The sequence below is a fragment of the Coloeus monedula genome (assembly GCF_965178545.1).
Source record: "Coloeus monedula genome assembly, chromosome: 2".
Classification (NCBI taxonomy): domain Eukaryota; kingdom Metazoa; phylum Chordata; class Aves; order Passeriformes; family Corvidae; genus Coloeus; species Coloeus monedula.
The window spans coordinates 5,068,746-5,090,409 of NC_138782.1; the positions used below are offsets into that span (position 1 = coordinate 5,068,746).

The 21,664-nt window shown below is 40.8% G+C and overlaps 1 protein-coding gene across 1 annotated transcript; it reads right to left on the bottom strand.

The window, feature by feature from the left end:
* TMX4 (thioredoxin related transmembrane protein 4) lies at positions 1–21,323 on the bottom strand (the record flags this gene model as incomplete). Its single annotated transcript, XM_082276708.1, has 8 exons — positions 1–3,462; positions 3,906–3,969; positions 5,640–5,741; positions 7,512–7,557; positions 8,252–8,380; positions 8,990–9,035; positions 12,121–12,236; positions 21,139–21,323. The coding sequence occupies 8 exons, from the start codon at positions 21,321–21,323 to the stop codon at positions 3,176–3,178; spliced, it is 975 nt and encodes a 324-aa protein (XP_082132834.1). The 3' UTR covers positions 1–3,175.
* Between the last annotated feature and the right edge of the window lie 341 nt (positions 21,324–21,664).

Here is a 21,664-nt window from a genome sequence, read left to right on the forward strand (position 1 = left end):
TTGCAACACTTTCGTGTAACAGACAACCCTGTGTAACATTTCCAGGAAGAACGCCCACATAACACATGCCACCCCCACGGGGGCAGTAGAGACAGAGCATTCCAAGACATGCATAGAAGTTTCACACAGATCCCAAGGACAGGAGGTTTGGAATGCTGGATGGATAGCCAGCCTCTTGAAAAAGGAACATGCCAGATTTTTTTCATGACTCGCTGTTAAGAATTCCCATTCCAGTGGCAAGCAGCCCAATTGATATTTAAATTGCTTCTCAACAATCTTAAATTAATTTTGACACACAGCTCTAGTTCACAAGCCTTAAGGGCCTGTCCTTCATCAAAACATTTTGAACAGTGCCAGCAGCAGCTTCTCCAAGGCCCTTTTGTCTATACTGGGGTTGCAAGAACAAGTTCCATTTCTTTATGATTAATCCTTACAGAACAGAGATAACAGAACACCCAGATTGCACAAAAGGTTGATCCTGACTTTTTGGAAACACACCAAGTTTAATACTATTGTAACAGTCTAATTAGCACTACTCACATGATTCAATTAAAATGTGTTTTAGTGGAAAAAAACCTGATCCTGGAAGGTATATGAACATGACACTTCTACAGCTAATAGTTTTTCTGTTAAACACAAATTTAGCCTTTAGAGTGTTTGCTGCTTGCTGTTTTCCAGACAAACATTAGTCAAAAATTAGTATCTCCAGTACCACACTACAGTAATTCTCCTACAAATGTAAAATTAAGTCGGAGAGATCAGTGGTTGCACAGTATCACCTTTTCTGTGCAAAGCCTTACTCACAATTTAGTGATCTTTGTAATAAGATACGCCAATACATGTCAAATATGGTCAAATGCACTCCCTACTTTATTAATGAAAACTCAGGAACAACGTTCATCCTATGTTCAAGAACCCTCAGGAGCCTGACCAAGCTCATTTCCAGATTCCAGATTCTCCAAATAAAGACAGATCTACACTGCTGTCGCCTACTGCCGGCTTACTTAATCCCTGCTCATCAGTGATCTCACAGTTCAGTCTATCACGATGGAAAACACTTCCTTATCTTCGGTTTAAATAACCTAAACCCAACTGTGACATGCAACAACAGAGGAAATGTGAGCAGACACTTCAGACACACCACACAAAGGGACTTCTGATCTCTCCCACAGAGAGATCCTCACGAACCACGCGCCTCGTAGGACAAAGTGCCATTTGTGGGTTTGTTTGCTTGTGAAATCCAAAGACACCGCAGGGAAATCCAACTCTTGTGAGAACACCTTACTGTCTTCCAAGTGCACAGTTCTTCCCTTCACACTGCAGCGGCCACAGAGTTTTCTTGATTTTTGCAGATAGAAGTTTAGCTTTCAAAAAGCTGCTGTGTGCCTCACCTACTGCTGAGTTCTGCTGCCTGCCAGCTTTACAATTGCTCAGTTACACGGGACAACACCCAAACACCACAAACTATTCTCAAGATAGTGCAATGTATAGATATTATCAAGTCTATGTTTTCACCTGTGTGAAAGCACATTTACAGGTGTCCACTATATGGAACTCAAGCTCCAGACTGGGAGTATTCCATAAGAAACTTCAAATTCAGGATATGCAGTGTAATTTTCTTCTTTGAGGAGCTCTAACAGACAAATGCAAAGTTTCTAACAGTTTCAAAACGTGACAGGACATAGATGGTAAAGTTGAGCTTTCTTAGAAAATATGTTCTTTATGAGCATTAAAAAACAACAACAAAACAGCTTTCAACACCCATTGGCCCTATTAATCTCAGTCTCAAAGGAAACCAGCATTTTGCACTTGCAACTTCTCTGCTAATGAGAGATGATCTCATCTCTGACTACTCTTCATTCTTGAAGAACAAGATGAAATTCATGCATGCTAGCAAGGTTTATGCAATATATATATTTTTTTTTAAATAATATCAAGATTAGGACACATCTTACGCTCGTGGTCATACATCAACAAAGCAGGAACACACAGGATCTCACTGAGGGTACTCCTTCCCAAAAAAGACTTACATATTAACCCAAAGGGGTGATACACTGATACGTTTCATGACCCAAGTCTAACCACACCTAATGCTGTCTACCTGACAAGCCATTTTCACTTTACACAGTCCAACACACACACTTTTATTCTGATATAAAAAGCAAAACCCAAAGCTTCTCCCCACTACCCACATGTGCCCCTCTATTTTCCCAATGTGATGGTTCCAAAAGTAGAAAAGTGATCAAAGGTAAAACCCTAAGTGCCTCTTCAGATAACATCACTAGAGCAGCTTGAGTTCTGCCAGAAGCATTCCAAGGCGGAAATGGCAGGACAGCACTGCATGTGACAAGCTTGTACTGGCAAGAAATATACAACTTACTGACTCCAAAGTGAATATTTCCTGCTACAATCTCCTGCTAGGAACAAATTACCAAAAGAAAAAAAAAATTTCCCCTGACCAAAACAATTTCCTTTAAACCTTTTGAAAGTTCCAACATATTTTAAACATTTAGCTGCCACTCTCTTTTTGCCTGAGGTTTTTAATTACCCCAACTCCTTGGCTCAAACAACTCAAGCTGCAAAGCCTCAGGATCACCAAAAACTGACACACCTCGGGGTGAGCTGCAGGATCAACTTCTAAAACAAACATGAATAGAAATGAAAGAGAAAGGTGCTTGAAAGTGATAAAAACAAACCCATGGTACACAACATTTTTGATAGAAGACCAGTAAGGTGCCCCCTTTCACTAGTGAATCGTCTCTGTTGCTTCTGTGGCATTTGGGAACAATCAACATTCAGAAGAAAAGTCACAGTCCTGCCAAGCTACTGTGGAGTTAAAAGTCCTGATCTTGCCCAGGTCAGTCTTTAGAGGGACACACACAGAGTGTTCATTTCACAGCTGGTGAACTGAGGCTGACACCCCCTTTTTCTCTGAGAGGACATGGAACAGATAAGACACTGATTTTGATTGTCACAGCTAAAGTCACACAACACACAGCCAATGTGCTTATCAAAGAAAGTAAGCAAGTACTAAGCTTAAAAAAAGAGGAGCCTGCTGGCAGAGCAGAGCTTTGCGTAAACACCAATGACAAATCAAGTGTAAGCTCCAGCTTCAGACCCTGAGGGGGTCTGACACTTCTTTGGTCCAAGTGTACAAAATACACCACTGGGAAAACTATAGTTCCTTCTCAGCCCCCTGACTTTTCCGCTGTCTCACTGTGCTTTCAGTCTCTGATTCAGCTAAAGGTTGTTCACTTAAGTCTTCCATTTCTTCTTCCCCTGATTCTTTTCCAAGTGGTAAATCCTCCTCCAACTCATCAGCACTTGAATTTGCTGCATCTTCTCCATCTGAGAGATCTTTCACATCTGCAGCCTCTTCCACCTCATCTGCGGAAAGCTCTGCAGCCTCCTCCGGCTCTTCCAACGCCGCGTTCTCCACGTTATCCTTGGTAATTGCTTCTTCTAAACAAAGCAGAGACTGCAGTTAGACTGAATCTCACAACAATGCCTTTTAAAGTTGCATCACCAGGGACACACTCTGAAATACTGATGAACATTATTACTGATTAGGATTATTATTCCAACTGGGATTGGAACCAGATGATCCTTAAGGTCCCTTCCAACCTGAATCATTCTGTGGTCCTGTGATTGAAAACTTTTCCTTATCTTTCAGTTATTTCATTAAACCTTCAGTAGTATTTCTCCTCCACTTCCATTTATTTTCCTTGCGTATCAGGCACAGACAGGCTTTCATTTTGTTCCACCAAGTTACAAACCAAAGACAAACCAATTTTACTTGTCTCCTGGATTATTAGTACACACCTACGGTCTGAACAGTGTATTGCCCTCTCTCCTACAAATTTACACTTTAAACTACAGCATCTCACTCCCTTAAGAGCTCTTACCAGGCGTTTCAGCTCTGTATTTTGACTTGGTTGGGCAAAGGCAGTCTGAAATCAAAACCAGGATCTGTGGAAAGGAAGAAGGCATTTATTAGCAATAATAAAAAAGGTATTTATTAGCAATTGCAAGAGTCCCTGCACTCATTCTTTTTAGATAGATAAACACAATAAAGTTTACAAAATTGTATTATCTTGCTTAGAGATAAGAGCTAAATAAAACCACGTAAAAAAAGTGCTTTCTCAGTGTGTACTAACCAGCATTCCCTGCTTTCTACTACCCATTTTCTGCCTCCTACTTTCCTAAATTTATTCAGTACTGACACTGCCTCCATCTGAAGAACAGTTCAGAACACAGCTGAGGATTTTTACTTTTTGAAAATCTATGAAAAAATACTGGTCAAGTTTTTCTGTATTTTGGGATGTTATTCTATTCCTACCCCCAGCTCCCCAATACAGATGTGTGTTCCACCTTTTGTGCTTGTTATTTAACCAGCCCAGCACAGGACACTCAAAATGCAAGGAAGACATTTGTGCCTCACTGTCACATGCTAAGAATAGTGCAAAGAAAAAGAGAGAGCTGACACCATGTGAAAGAAATATATTTCAATCATTGAAAAGCTTTTTGGAAAGAGCTGAGAGATTAACTTCACATTTTTTTAGGTTTTTCCAGTTTGGGCATTTTTTAGTGAAGGAGTAAGAAGGAAAGTTTCTTTTAAAACATGATATTCGCTTGCTCCTAGTTATACTAACTTGATTTGCACTCGTTTGGTGAAAATCTATCATCTAGAAAAACGCAGCTGTTGAAAATGAATAATCAAAAACATTTGCTTGTATACAACAATTCTGTACGCACATCATGTATAAAAATGTGGTTTTGCCTAAATTCAAATTTCAACTGCATTGAAATCACCCCCCAGTACTACTGAGAAACACTCCCAAAATTTTTCTTTATTTCACTAATATTTGTGCTGAAGGGCAGAGATCCAAGTCCCAGAAACAAGCTTTAATCTTCCTATGAGGAATAGTGACTTAGCAGCAGGTTAAACCAGTAACTAGCAGAACTGTTTAAACCATTCTTGCAGTTGCAGAATGCACTTGTGGAACAGGCAACTAATCTGAACTTAAACCCCCCAAATCTTCAAAGCTTTAAAAAATATTTTTATCCTTTGACTTTGAGTAACAGTGTGGCAGCACCCTTACGTTGCTGACTCCTACAAAACCAATTCCTCTCTGGTTAATAAAACCTCCACAAAGCCTGTGCTCTTAGAAATTTGGAGTCTTGATCCACTGACCACACACATTCAACCCTTAAGTAGAACAGTCATAGATACAAAAAGGCCAATACAAGAATCACTCATTTTAGTGGATGGACGAAACAAATCTAAATTGAAGCACAGAGTTCATTAGAAGGTGACCTGATTTGTATTGAGAGCATTGTCCAAATGCTTCTTAACCAGTGACAGGCCTGGGGCACTGACCACCTCTCTGGGGTGCCTGTTGCAGTGTTTGACCATGCTCTGCTTCCTAATGTCCAGCCTAAACCTCCCTGGGACAGCTTTGAACCACTTTAACACATTCTGGATATCAGGGAAGAGATATCAGTATTTTATAATGTATTATTAAAGCAAGGCATATTTAAGTATATCTTATGAGCAAAGTTGGTTTTACTTTTTTCACATGTTTATGCAAAGCAAGAGTTCTAGGTAACTGGAAAAAAAAAATAATGTGTTTTCTTACCAAACCCAGCAACAGGCCAATCAGTAAGGTAGCCAAGATGAAGATGGCATAGGAAACCCAAACGTGAACTCCAAGAGTGCCAGTGAGGTAGTTATGAATTTGCTGGAAATGAGAAGAAAATACTTAGTAACTTCATACCTAAAACCACTTAGGAATCCTACTGCCAATACCATTACATAAATTGCTGTCTGATTAAGACCTTTCATTTAACAGTATTCATACTGAAGTCTTCCCCTTTTGACACCATTAAATCTTGGGGTTTTGTACCAATCTGTTCACATTAAAAGGCTTTTTAAGCAGAGGATGCACAATTCCTTCTCCCTGAGACGCTCAGCATTACAGATGCCATACACAACCTTACTGCAGATGGGTGTATGAGGAGCCTCAGAGGTGGCAGGAAAGTATCACAACATCCTCGATCTCTCTGTGCCAACTCTTCATTAAGTAGAATTAAGCCGTTTAGTTCTTACTGAAGCTTTTTAGATCTTAAAAGGACCCACACACTCTAGGCATACACTGAATAAATGATTTCACTTCTAAATTTAAATATAACAATCCAAACACAGTATTAAGATTTCTTTCAAATTCTAGTCCGTTCCTCAAACCTACAAATTCAACTGGCTGAATCAAGCAGCACATCGAGTCAGATGAGCTGGTAGGAAGTCAATTACGACATTAAATCTCTTTCAAAACAAACCGCAATCAACATTTACAAGAGTTTAAATACAGAGATTCCAAGAGTTTTCTTTTAAATGTCAGAACATCTTCCGGTATTTATTAAAGCATAAGACAGCAGAGCAGGAGGAATGAGGAAATGTACAGCTGAAATATTCAAAGTGGAAAGCAAATTACAGGTTTCTTCCCAGAACAGTTTATCTTTCAGGAAGGAAACTACAGTGAAACAACACCAGTACCGAGCAACCATGGAAGAGAAACACCAGAAGTCTATAAAAAGTAAGTACTACCCAGTGAAAGAATCAAAGATACACAACTCAGAGCTCTGCTTGATTCTGTGTTAGTTTGATGCTCAGTAGAAGTGATACAAACTGTTCTAACTCTCAACTACATTTCTTTTCTGAAGCACATTTTACAAGAATAATGTATTTTGCTGCAATCAAATACAGTCTCTCAATCTCAGTGACACTCAAAGGTTTTAAGAGGATGTTTTGTGACCAAAACCAGAAAGGTCTGAAATTTCTCAGTATTTGGATGTCATGGAAAAACCTGGATAGCTCCCAAATGAAAGCATCTTGAAATATTTTAAAGTAAAATATGCTTTGATATTTTAAAGCACACTTCAGAATAGCTAAGCATTTCTCCTTTACTTCTGATAATCACTTTATTATCCAAATTCATCATGTTCCTGTGTAAATGGTGTTGTCAGTTTGAACCCCAGATGCAGAAATTATTACTAAAAAATAACCCCCTTGCCCTCCCTTCTGTGCAAGACACAATGCAAACAAATTGCAGAGGAGCCTCATTCACAACTCTGAAAAGGAACCTGGGGATTATCTTTAGCAATAGCATGAAGTAAGAGAACCTGGTATACATTTAACATATTGCTGCTGTTTACAACCATTTTTGCAGCAGCTCTCAAAAAGCTACTTTATAGCCTTGAAGATTCTCTCATTCCAATCAGTATTTTCATCATGGATGACAATCTTTACAATCAAGCTGCCATAGTTGGCATAGAACCCTGGCACTACAGACTTAAGAGTGCAAAGATATCATACAACCAATGTGCAGTAGATGCAAGGCAAAATGAACTCTCATAAAAGGATAATGAAAATATTCAGTTATGTTTTGACTTTTAAACATATTATTATTCTAAACATAAAAAGGGAGTATGGGAAACACTATGCAGTTACTTACCCTGATCCATCCTGAGAAGTGAAACAGCCCTGCCATGCCATGCATCCTGGAAAACGAGGAAATGGAAGGACAGGTTCACAGTAGCCCTGTAGCTCGTCTCCCCATTCCTAAATATCCTACAGCTCTTCCTCCCTCTCACATGAAAAATAAGGACCCTCCTCCGGATCTTTGTGAATTTACACAAAATAGCTTCAGCCAGAATGAACTGCAGGCCACTCACATCTTTAGTTCATCCTGTCATGCAAGCTTTCTACACTATTTCTAAGCAAATCCACCTCCCTGAAATTCTTATGTATTCTGTAAGCACTACACTGTTTGGTATTCCAAAGGGGGACAAAAGACTCTCTTGTAAATAAATAAACAAGAAATCCTTAAAGCTGAAGGCTGCCCAGTAGCCAGAAGTCAGGAAGTAATAATCTACATAAACACATGCTTGATTCCAGGCCGCAGCAGATACTGGAAATGCCACTTTACATAATGCTCACTGGCTGTATTTTTTTTTCTTAATCTCTTTTCAAAGATGACATAAACAAGCCTTAGCAAGCACAAACAAAAGCAAATGCAGAAAATAAACTACCTTTAAAGGTGAGAAGCTGGGAATCAGGCTGTCAATAATGATTGCTTCTGCAAAGCCTGCAAGTCTAGGGAATAAAGGCCTTTTGTCTAAACTATCAACACAAGACCCTTAATGAATAACGAGTTACAAAACATAGTTCTTGTTAATAAAAGCCAAGTGTTACATTATAGAAGAGGGAGACTTCCATCCTGCTACAGGCTCCACAGCTTCCCATTTCCTCTCTAAGATGTAGCCTTGAAGATCTTCCAGGGTCCGGGAGCCGCGGTATCTGCGGAACACTCCATCGTTGGCACTACAAAACAAACTCCCATCAGCACAGACAGCCCCCAACCAAAATCCCCACATACATTATAGATTTCACTTGCTGGGAGCTGAAGGTTTGGGAACTGTAACCCATGATGGAAAAATCCCAGTTTTTAAACAGCATGAGCTTTTGCCATTTATAAAGATGCTATTTTTCTTAAATATTCTCTGGCACTACAGTAAATGCAATACACTACACAAAGCACACAAGGTTAACAACCAAACCATTTCTAAATACAACTCAGAATTAAAAGTTTACATATATATGTATTTGTTTGTATATCTGCACAACTCATAATGCTCTGACTTAATGAAGAGTTCAATATTTTAAGGATGATATCATCTCATTGGAGAAGAGATACAGCAAATGTCTTCTCTGATCCATTTTTAATTAGTATGGATAACAGGGAAACTTAGTAAAGTCATTTAAACTAAAGAAAAGCCTCAGATAAGGATTTTATCATGCAACCAAAGCTACAATAACCTGAGCTGAAATCAGAAGTCACTCTTCTTTCATGTTCCCCCACATTTCATTTACAGATTAAATCAAGTGACAAGTAGGAGTCAATAGCTGCAGTTTCCAGTATGACACACTTACTGGTAGATTGTAGGAAGTGTTGTGACAAAGAAACGACCACTCAAGCCTAAAAAGGGAAGAAGACAACACAAACAGATCAGTAACACTGAAATTTCTCAGCATTCTGACTTATCTATAAATACCTACAGATCCGTATTTTAGACTTGCGAGCAGCAGGCTGCACAGCTTTCACCACTGTTTTGTAAATACAGGTTAACAGTTTGTCTTCAGATATGCTACAAACAGGAACAGATACTAAATATTGGTAACAAATTAAGGAAGAATGTTTACTGAGAGGTAGTTTTCCTCATCAATGGATTTGTCTCATCAGTATTTGCACCCAGCTGAAGTTTTGGACCAGCCCAGCATTAGATGCGCTCGGAGTCCCTTAGAAAGGGCTGAATTCCTACAGCCAGCAACTGCAATTCATATAAAGTACCAGTGTAAAGAGTACAGTTATTTAACTTCGCCTTTTATAAAATTATGTGAAAATCTTTTGGGAAATGAAGGCCTTATTCAGCCTTCAATAAAGCAAACAGCTCTAGGCACCAGGATTAGCCATGGAAAAGTATTGTAGCAAGAGGGTTTCTGCCTTTAGAGACAAAGATGAGCCATACTGAAGTAAGCCAGGTATTTTTAAAAGTTTCAGTGGTGATGTTTTCCCTAGTTTGAATTACTCTATGGAATAGGCATCAAAGGGTTGTGGCTTTTTTCTCTGCCTTTATTGCTACGAGAGGCAGGGTGATGAAAAACTTCCTGAGACAGCTCAAAGTTGTGCCAGCACAGGGAGATACAATGCAAACAAACCCACAAGTGTAAGAGCAGAATGAATAAAGCAGACAGCCCAGCTGCACAAGGAAAACTGGGTGGAGAGTCATAAAGAACATAATTAGCTTAAGAACAGAGAAAGTCGTGGGAAGACTGAAAGGCTCTCTGAAGTTCTTACAAACACCACTCAGGCAAAGGAAACAAAACAGCTCAAACCTCTTACCTGTGGCCTATCCTAGGGTGAACACCTCAGAAGCCACACTGAGATCTAAAAGTTACGAAATACATCTAAGCATCCCCAACGCTTTAGGTGGAGGTTTGCTGGTTATCTAAGGCACCTCCCTAGATTGGTAAAACCAGATGTGAGTCAGCTACAAAATTTAAGAACACACTGAATTGTTTTGGTGCCTGTTTAATGCAAACTTGAACTGGCTACTAGTTCAATCTGAAATACAGTTAGGCATCTGTCTCTGTTTGCAAATCAAAAACTGACATCCATTATGAAAACAGCTAATCAAGAATAATAATTTTAAAAAATTTTCTATTTGCACATGCACGCCCCTGAAAATGTAGAGAGAATAGAGATGTCATCTAGAACTCCAGCTGCTTTCAGCCAACTACTCAAAGAAGACACAGAAGATCCATGGAGTCTTGTTTCAATTCAGAGGTAAATGTTGTGATTGGGAGCTTAAAGAAGTCACCACAAATATGCAGAACTTAAGGATCCAGAAGCATCTCCACAATTTGCTTGTTCCACACTGAATGTTTCAATGGAGAAGATGAGGCAAGAGGAAGCACTTTAAGGCTGGAACATCAAGTGACTGAAATCTGCTGTGAAGCCATTAAGGCTCCGCTGGGTTTATTCTTCAGGCATCTCCTGCAATTAAGCACCATGAATGTCCACTTTCTCCTGCCGGTTTGGAAGTGCAATTTTATGTAACTCTGCACTCATCTCTTGGTTTTCCCCTAATTTAACGCATTTTGACTACTTTCAATTCAATGAAGGGGTTACATAACTAAGACTAATTAAAGTACCATTGTGCAAGCAAGAAAGGGAGACAGAGCACTTAAAACACAACAACTGAAAGGCTGATGCAAAGCCCACAGTAAAAATACCTCAGTAACTTTGGAAAGCTCCATAGAAACTCACATATCTTCCAAATTACATCAGCACCAAAGGTCAAATATGTAATAAATGTTTAGTTTCCAGTTTGAGCATTCCTTAGTTTTAGAAATGCCTGCAGCTTTCAGTGCTGAACTGGATGCTGTAGGTTTATTACATGAGCTTTGGTACAAACTCATGTTTTGGTCAGTCCTTAGACTAGCAGAAGTTAGCCATGCTTAGGGATCAGGACTCTCAGCAACATTAGAAATTCAAGTATTAAGTTTACATCTATTTAAAAAAGGTTTCATCTATTTTAGAAAGGTAATATTAAAACTCATCTCTTTATTACACTATATAATGATTAGTTTATGCAGCTTTTTGATACAGGATTTTTGTATACTTGTGAACTTTTAACAAGACATGAACCTACACAAGGTCTAGAACAGCTGGCATTTTCTTGTCAGCTTAGATTGCTGATTCTGAGACAAGGGCTTTGATACAGTAAATCTGTTCAACATGTTTTCAACTAATAAAATGAACACATTTTTCACACACTTTATAAAGCAAAAAGAAAAATCAGAAAAGCTTGGCCTTCTTTTTCTAACAACATCTCATCTTTCAGTCCTTGGATACTACTGATAAAATCCTTTATTCCCTCAAAGCCCAAACAAGCACAGAGCACTCCCAGGAAATGCAGAGGTTTATACAATATTAATATTGCTTGTACAAAGACACACTCAAAACTCTGAAAGGAGTCACCAAAGGAATAAATTAGATTGCACTCGTGCCTCTGTAAATAGTTAGGAGAAGTGTTTTTATAAACATATTTGCATATGCACATCACCAACAGGAAACAGCAGTAACCTCTGTAATCTAACACACCACCACAATTAAACCAGTCAACAAACCAGCACCATGCTGGAAACGGTTAAAAACTTTTAATTAAAGAAGGCTCCCTCTATCATACTCTGAAATTCTCCTAATGGCAGGCTACAGAATGGAATCTTCTGTGGACAGGTTGGAGGAATGAGACAGGCAACAGCCTCCAGTGAAGAAGATTTAAATAGAGAATAAGCCTCTTTTAATTCAGTATTAAGCCAGATCACTCCCTCAATTCTTTAATCCTTCAAATTGAGTTTATAAACTTCAGTTCAGAAACATGACTGTATGGAGAAGCAAAGTGTGGATAACATTATTTTGACTTTGAAGCCTAAGAAGTAGTAACTGGTACTTATATTGAATAATTGCTGTTATTAAAATAGTCTGTTTCATGCTATACCTGGTTCTTGAGTGACATCCACTTTTCCAACAGTGATCCCGAGCCGTTCGCTCTCCTTTGCAAAGCTCTCCCAGGTCGCCTCAAACTGCTGACAGGCTGGACACCAAGGAGCGTAACTAAAGGGGGAAGGCAGTGTAAATATTTTAATACTCTTAAAGACATTCAAATTGATTCATCGTACAGAGAAAATAGAAACACATCAATCACAAAAGGAAAGAAAACTACAGTTTTTCTTAATCAGGTCTACTGAATCAGACAATCAAGAAAGCTTTTTTATCAATCCCTGTGCTCTTTCCCATATTATTAAAACAAATCACAGATTTAAGAAATTCATATCCAAATTCCTCACCACTTGTGATTGATTCTATTTACATAGGAATAAAATCCATTTCCATGGCAGCTACCTGAATTATTGAACCCAGGCTGTCCTATGAAGCAGCATCCTTCATCACAACATTTTGTATTGATTTCCCACACCTCAGAACTTCCCAAAATTGCATTTGCCTTAGCCCACTACTCCATACATCACAACATGCCCTTTTTGATCTCAGTCATTAGAGACTTAAAAGGAGCACACATCAAATTTCTACTGCTCATACTTACTGTCATGTTTTTTCCCAGGATTCATTTCAGAAAAACAGGAGTGCATGTTTCAAGAGCTGAATTTTCTACACTCTCAATCAGAATAATTAAACCAATTTTGCACCTACTGGTAATATCAAACAAGAAACAGAACAGCTAATATGAAAGGATAATAGCAGATAAAGTTGCTGATAAAACCCCTTTTGCCACTTTTATTTATTTTAGCCTAACTTGGTTGGCCAAGTCTGCCTCAAACTTGTGCAGCTTGCCATGGCCTGTCACACACACAAGGGAACCAGGACTGGTAGGTACAGCCTGTGACTGAGCTGGGGCAATTGCCCATGCACAGACTTAGCCTTTTACTAATGAGGAGAGACCTTTATGGGCTTTAATCTGATTTACCACGGGGATGGAGGTTTCTAAAAGCAAAAGCAGTGAGTCTAGTGACACTCTCCTTGTCACAGTGCTCCACAAATGCCACCACGCATCCATTGCGAACCATAGAAACACATTCCCTCCTGGGCAGAGTCCAAGATCCTTAGCACAAAACCACCACTGGGAACCTTCACAAGGTTCTCTACTACTTCGGTTTGTCTGCCACCACTGCTATCTGACCTAGGGACTGGCAATTCCTATTCTCTGGCTGTCAGCAGGAATGCTTACTTAGTGGCTGAGATATCCCCAGCCACCCCCAGATGTTTCGTATCAATAAAGCTTAATGTAAAACAGGTCATTTCTCACAGAAGAGGTGGAATTAAATTTACTCTGAGTGCTTTGTACTTTTAAATACTCCTGTATTTAAAAAAATGAAATCTTGTCACTTGGCAGATAAAAGGACACAATTTAAAAATACTTCTTAATTTAACTGTACTAGAAATTCATTATTCTGTGAAAGCCCATATCTTGTCTTTTTAAGTCAATATCATTCTGTGTGAAAGCATCTGAAAAAAAGGACATAAATCTTATCCTGCCAAGAGACAGACCCTCAGTATCTTTCAAAAAGATGCTGGAAACAAGTCTCACATGCAGCACTGCTCTCCATTGTGCTGCTGGCTTGTAGAGAGCTTTTAATATCAGTCTGACAGATACTGTACTTTACAAACAGGATTATTTTATTATAGGAGCTTGACTGATAAATAAGAAACTGCAAACATCCATCAGATAATGCAGCTGACGTTGATCTAAAATGAAAGACAGAAATTTGACTGTCTTCTAAATCCAGCTTCTCTAGATGTGTCAAATTCACACCATGAGATTTTTGAAATTTAATACATCCTTTAGCCTGTTAAATCTGATTTTGGAATAGAAATTTAGACCCCATCAAAATTTATATTTACATTTGACATGCATGAAAATTTCTCCCGAATGAAATTAAGTGGAATATTTAATACACATGACTAACAGTCATACGATTGAAAATATTTCATTTAGTTCAAAGCAGTATTAAAATCTACCCACGTCAGAGTTTAGAAGTGACAGGACATAACACTGAACTTCACAAAAAGCTGTAGTTGTTGGCTGCCTGATTTTTAGTATCAGTACTGGGCATGGGATGGCAATAGATCCATACAATGCTACAAGATCCAGCCACTCCAGCTGAACATCAGCACAGGATTAATCAGGATTTATATTTTATAATAATTTAATTATTTATAATTATTTATAATAATTTAATCAGGATTAAAATACTTGCTTTACATTCCTGAAATTACACATCCAATTCTTGCCAGCCGGGAAACAGTCTGTTCCCACATGTTCAAGAGAGAACTTGCAATACACATCAGATTTCTGCAAGAGTTACCACTGCTGTTCACCTCAACACCCTCACTTTCCTGAAGCTTTCATGTCTGCATTTGTTGTGCAGCATTTGAGGCATCAAGGAATTCATGACTGCCTCCTGGAAATAACAAAATTATATTACCAAAGCTTAACTGTGTCTCTTTCTCAGTCTTAAAATGATGCAAAAGAAAGTGTAAGGGGAGGTTAAGTTACTGAAGATTAAAATACTTGACACTTACATCATCTTTATCAAAAGTTTCAAAAAACTTCCTGCACCCTGAAGGACTGAGGGAAGTACTTCATTTCAACAGGGTCTTCTAATGAATCCTTTAGAACTGTGGCTGATTCGTATTTCCACAGAAGTTATGGTACAACTACCATTCTTAAATTCCTAGGAAAAAAATGTAATTGTAGGAGCAGGGAAGCAGACCCCCATGTCTGCTGTGGAACCAGTCTTTGCTACTTTTCAAGGCACAAAATGCAAGAGCAGGTCCCTGGCAAAAGCAGATGTAACCAAATTTCTTCTGCCATGCTCCAGGCAGGCCCGGAAACAATTAGCACTTTGTCAACACCACCAAATTTAGGGCTGTTACTCCCATTTCTTCTCTCTGTGCACAAGGGGGTAGCGCAATTAACTTGGAGGGCATAGGGTGCAGTGCAAGCAGGCGTGGCATGAAAAAAGGTCTTTCCAAGTTAAAAATCAAAGTTCACTGGAATTTAAATCAAGACTTGGGCACTCGGTTAAGGAAAGAAAGCTTTCAGAAGCCTGTTACACATTAAAAGGCAATTTGCTGATCTTCATCATTCAACAATCAGATTGAAAACACCACATAGCTAAAAGTGAGACCCTGCCAAACTATTCACTGCAAGCAGATATTGTATATTGCTCAACACACACCTCATTCCTGATCCTTCCAGACCTCTTACTTAGCACAGTTTTACAGCTGAAATGCTCTCACACACGGTCAGCCCTCCATACATGAGGCAGCAAACATCTATCACTGCAACGACGACTGACCTCAGTGAACTAAAATCACTATTTCCAAGTATCCAGGTGTTTTCTCCTGTTCCTACTCCATTACAATACCTAAAGCTTTTTGCAGAGGGCATAAAGAAAGCAATTGAAAAGCAAAGTTTGACGCTCTCAGACACAGACTTTGCTTTTGACTTCTATTTATCTCTGATCTAAAGCACAGAAGAACAAGCTTTGGATTTCGAATACCAACAACTTCACTGAGGCAATACAAAAAACCTCACTCAAGTTAAAACCAGTTTGAGCAAAGGTGCCATTCTGCCATATCACCCCGAGTAGATCAGTAAACACAGAACGACTTTGCCAAGATGTGCTGATACACAGTTTCCAGCTCCAAGCCACTTATCTCTCCTTGTACCTGGCTGGTTACTGAATTCACCAATTCACTCCTTTTCAAGTACATTTAACTGACTCTTTTTATCTGCCTTTTCACTACCATTACCAACAGTATCAGTGAACAGATGTAACACGGAGTACCATTCCACACTTTGCTCCAATGGCAATTTCACCAAGTTGCAAGAATCTAGGAAAAAGGAAAAACAGCTTACGGGTAGAGGCATGAGAGTATTTGCTGAAGAAAAAACAGCAAAACTTGCTTACCCCAAGCTGCTTGATGGAGCTCATATTGGGAGTACCATCAAAATTAGAGTGGAAGTGTTGAGACAGTATCCAACAGAATGGTAAAAGCAGTATCAGAATTAAGTTCTTATTTGTAGTCTTCTAAATAGTTTTGCCTTATTGCTACAGATTTCACAAGCATAAAAAAATGAATAATAAAAAGACACTTTCTCAATACAGATAGGTCTTGAGGCAGGATAGGCAGCTTTGTAATGCCAACAAAAGAAAAGTCCCACATCAACGGTGTAGTTTTAATGACTTTTCAAGTGAGCAGGTGGCAGCCAAAGATACAGAAGTTGGTCCCTGTCATTTACCCAGATCTGTATCACCACAACACAGGCCCTGGAAGCTGACAAGGAGCTTCCTGCAGAATGCCAAACCCCTCCAACCCAGACAAGCCTTTTTTTTTTTAAACACGGAGAAATTATTTTTAAAATAGAAAGCAAACCAATCAATGAAAACTTATGTGAATTCTCAGAGCTTCAGCAGATTAAGCTCCATCATTCTACGTATTTTTATGTCCCCTTCTGCACCTGTTTTGTTTTGTTTCTTCTACAAAGGAGGGTACTTCACCATCACATTTTTGCAATTTTTGTTCAGCCAATGCCCAGCACAGCACTCAGCTGTGTGTTCAGTTATTAAATAAAATGTTTGGTCACTTCTTCTGGACCCAGCCAGCAGAGCTGCAGAGGCTTCAAAACCAGAACAGAGTTTTGATAACTTGATTTTTATTCCCCTGGCTTTTTGGTTTTTATTAGGTTTTGGGTTGTTTTGGTTTCTTTTTGTTCAGAATAGGACAAAGAAAAGCCTGGATACTAACAAGAAATAAGAGACTAGACACTCTTAAGTGACAGAAAATTCTCAATCTTATTCAACTCCTAACCTAACTTACAGCAATTGTTAAATAGTTTAGCAAATTCTTTGGGATTTTATTTACACAAAGTATTTCAAGCCATCTGATTAAAAGCATTACGCCATCTAAATACCAAAACATTCAGCTTCATTTTAAACACATTCCCTTGAAACTACAGACAAAAGGTGCTGGTAGGAGGGCTGAACCCTTGCAATCAGCTGTCCAACGAGACAGTAGGGAAAGTTTAATGACAAATGACAATGAAAAAGTAAAAAGTATGGGCCTATACTATAAATATAACAAGCTAGCCTTGGAAACATGACTATTAACCTGTCTCCTGATTTTCACCTGGCTCGAATTAAAATGGACAATGAAGACATTCTTTTTCAGGTACACACAGCAGTAAGTCTGTGCTGAAACAAAGGGGAATCAGAACATTTAACACCCTATATGGGAACAAGCACATAAAGTACTGCAGATGCACCAAGAGCATAAATAGTTTCTTTTGTAACCAGAGGCATGAAGACTACAAGTGCATTGATGGGCTGCATTTTTTTGTTTCTTTGCTTGTTTGAATTTACTTAAAAAGAAGAGGATGTTAAATTAAGATAAATCAAGCTTGGAACAAGTGTTGTTTACAACAGTAAAATGCACTTTTAAGTAAGCAGACCAGAAATAAGTTTTCTGTGTTCCAAACAGACACAATATTAAAGACAAAAAGAAAACTCCTCATATTAATGAATCATTATCTCACAGTGACAGACTAGAGATAAGGAAGTAGGGAAACGTTTTAACACAGCTCATTCCAGCATCAGACTCACAGCACTCCAGCCCAGACCTGTGTGCTGTGATAGTAACAACATCCAAAAAATGGTGCAATGTCTGGCAGATACAGAACCTTCTCCAAAACATTTTTATCAAGAAAATGCAGCAGCGCTTCCAGAGCCTGCAATTTTTCCAGCTACGAATAACCAAATATTTACAAAAAACCAGCCGAGTACACACACCTCAGCTAGGAGGGATGAAGGAAGAAAAATCCTATTCCTGCTACAGATCCCACACACAAGTAATTTCAAACTTAAGTTTCTCTATTTGTGCACCTGGGAACAACAAAAAAGTGGAATTACACAGTGATTTTCCACCTTCCCAAATAGAAAAACTGGCATAAAACAGCATCTGTACCTGTTCCTACCAGGGCAGGAGGCTGCAAAAGAGCAGTTGATGAAAATAAATATTTTTTTTCATGAAGATGCTATAGTAACAATTGCATTAATAAAAGCACTGCTTGTAAAACAAAGGTCTTATAAATAAATAGGAGGTTCTTCAAACAAATGAGGTTTTATTGAACATTACTGCAGTCCTGCCAAGCAGCCTGAGACAGTATGGAAGGAATCCATGGACTGACATGCAGGATTCCTGTCTGGATCACCAGCTCTAAACCAGATACAAATCAGTGAAGCCAAAATCCACCAGCATAGAAACTGCTGCAAGAATCGGATTTGTCTGTGTTCACTGTTCTCCTGACTGAAGCCACTTGGGCTGAAAATTCTCACACAGAGTTTCTGCCACAAGCCTTACCAGGCATATTTAGGCAAGAGGGAAGCCGCTACCGCCCATGGAAAAACTCACTGGCTGTAACTGAAAAACTCACTGCGTCCAACCCCTGCCCCAGCTTCACTTCCAAAACAAAACTGAATTTCCCCCTTACTCCTCTCCTCTTTAAGAGATATTTTGAGGACGAGGGCCGGGAGCAGGGATGGAGGAAAACCCGGACCGGATTTCATCCGGAAAGCGGATCGGGGGAAAACCCGGACCGGATTCTGCTCGCAAAACATTAAAAAAAAAAAAAAAATCAATCCTAGAGCTCAAACTCTCACTAATTCCACACCAGCAGCATGGAGTTTTCATCCTCATTAAAGACAAAGGCTCCTCCTCAGGAGAAAAGCAGAAAGCACCAGTAGTGCACCACAGGAAATAGCATGGAGACCCGAGGATCTTTCACACATCAAACACTGCATAAAATTAATTAAGAGTCTCATTTAAGCAATGCAGAAACACGTACCATGACCAGCTAACACTAAAACCAACTCTGCCACCATCACTACTGTCAGCTACCTCTCACTCTAAACCAAAGAGCAATTTTTCAAAAGGAGAAAAGGCTTCCAAATGATTTTGTTTGCTATCCCAACCACTTCTGATTTCCAGTCAGTTCCTCTCTTTTTTCTTCTTCAGAGGCATGCACCACTAGTTATTTAAGTATTTTCTCTTAGAAATAAAAACCTTGAGTGGCCATAAATAATCTTCCTCCTTAAAACTCATCACCCCGTGTATGAATCAGTAACTTTTATACAATTGCTTCCACATTGGACTAAGATAGCCCAAGAGAAAAAACTTCAATTTAAAACATAATCTCGCAGTGTGAGAAAACAAATTTATTTTTTCCCCACCTTTTAGATCACAATAAATGAAGTGAGACACAAAATCCATTCTAAATCCTCAACCTCAACAGTTGGTACACCTGGGTCACTATCAGCTGTTTCAAGATTGTTCCCACCTATTCACTGACTAACACCAGGGCCCAGTAGGATCCTGAGCACTAAAGCCTTAAGAGAATTGATAGTCCATCCTGCTAAGAAGAGACTAGAGATAAACAAAATACAAGAGCAAACCGAAACTTGAAGTAGCTAGCTAACTACTTAGGAGGGAGAGCGAGTTCAGATGTCCAAAATGTTTCAAACTCAAGCACTTGCACAGAGTAGCGCATATGCCACAATAAAATCCTATTTCGTAGCTGCACAGCCCACAGGTACCACGTGACTATACTGCCTACTTAAACTACTTTTTTACTCACTGCCGTCTTAAAAAAAAACCCACAAGCTCCTTTTCCCCTTCTAAATACAAGCAGGTGAGCGACAGTTCCACCAAAAAAAAAAAAAAAAAAAGGAAAAGTCAGGCGCATTTCAAGAACTGTGTCATGGCACAAGCAAATCCACCACACCACTACAGTCAGTCAGAAGTTAATGAAATCTGATGCATCTCCCTTGAAGGAGAACTCCGAGCTCAAGTCGGCTTGGAGTGAAGGCAGGCTGGGACATTATGTAATTCTGCTTCGGAAGCCTACTCCTGCGAAATATTCTGTACCGAACTCAGCCCTCTTGGAGCTCACACAGAGCCCAGTGCCAGCCCCTCGTGTGGGAGCAGGACAAGGAGCAATGCTGGACACTATTCCCCAGTGGGGAGCTGGCTGGAGTGGCCCGTTTAACCATAGACACTCGGACAAGAACCTGAGGGACAGCTGCTTCACAGAATCACTGAATGGTTTGGGTGGGAAGGGCACCTTGAAGACCATCCAGTTCCATCCCTTGCCATGGCAGGGACACCCTCCACTAGACCAGGTTGCTCAGTGCCCCAGCCGGCCTGGCCTTGAACACTTCCAGGGATGGGGCAGCCACAGCTTCTCTGGGCAACCTGTACCAGGCCTCACCACCCACACAGTACATAATTTTTTCCCCAATATCCAATTTAACCCAACTATCTTTCAGTTTGAAGGCACTCCCCCTTATCCTGTCATGACATGCTTTTGTCAATAGTCTTGCCCCATCTTCCCTGTAAATTTCCTTCAGGTACTGGAAGGCCACAATTAGGTTACCCAAAACCTTCTCTTTTGCAGGGTGAACAAACCCAATTCTCTCAGCCTTTCCTCAAAGGAGAGGTGCTCCATCCCTCTGATCAACTTGGTGGCCTGCTGTGGGCTCGCTCCAACAGCTCCATGTCCTTCATTCCATACCCCTCGTTCCCCTCTGCCTGGAGTGACCCATTTAACCTTGGGCACTCTTACCCACACAGTATGGGACCCAGCGGGGCAGCTCCTTCTGTCAGACAGTTCCTACCGAGCGCAGGGTGTGCCCGGCGGCTGAGGGCGGGCAGAGGGGACCACGGGCACCGCCCGCTACCTCCCTCACGCCGTCCCCGGGCAGCCACCGCCGGGGCGGGGAAGCTGCGCGGCCCCTCTGCAGGGCGGGAAGGCCAGACCGGCCCCCTTCTCCCCACAGCGGGGCTGGAGTCACCGGCCATGCCCGCCCCTCGCAGGGAACCCCTCTCACCCCCCGGCCATACTGCCTCCGAGGCGGGCGGGAAAGCGACCGCTACTCACAACTCCAACATCCACTGGCCCTGCAACACCAGGCTCCAGTTGGAGCCGCACAGCACTCGCACGCTGCTCCGCGGCTCGCCGGGGCTGTAGAAGGTGGAAGACAAGCAGACGGCGGGACCCAGCGCCGCTACGAAGAGCAGAGCGCAGAGGAACGGCCAGCCCTGGCGCCAGCGGCCCGGCGCCATGTTCGGCCAGCCCGCCCTCAGGAAGTCGGGGCGCGAGCGGCCGCCGCGGGGGCGGCGCCTGCGCGGGCCAGGGGCGGCTCCTCCCTCAGCGGCCCCGCCCGCACCTGCTCCCGGCGCCCGCCCGCCCCTCACGGCGGGAGCTGCCCGGGAGGAGGCCCTGAGCTGTCCGAAACCCGAAGTCCTGCTCCAACAGGGCCTCAGGGCAGCTGCTCCGGCCACTCTCCAGGGCGCTCGGTCAGGTTTTCTGACCTTTCTTGTATTGGGGCACATAGCTGGGAGGCGCGCTCGCGGCGCCGTGTTGTGGGAGCTGCTTAAAAAGCGCTAATGGCTTCACTGGGGTG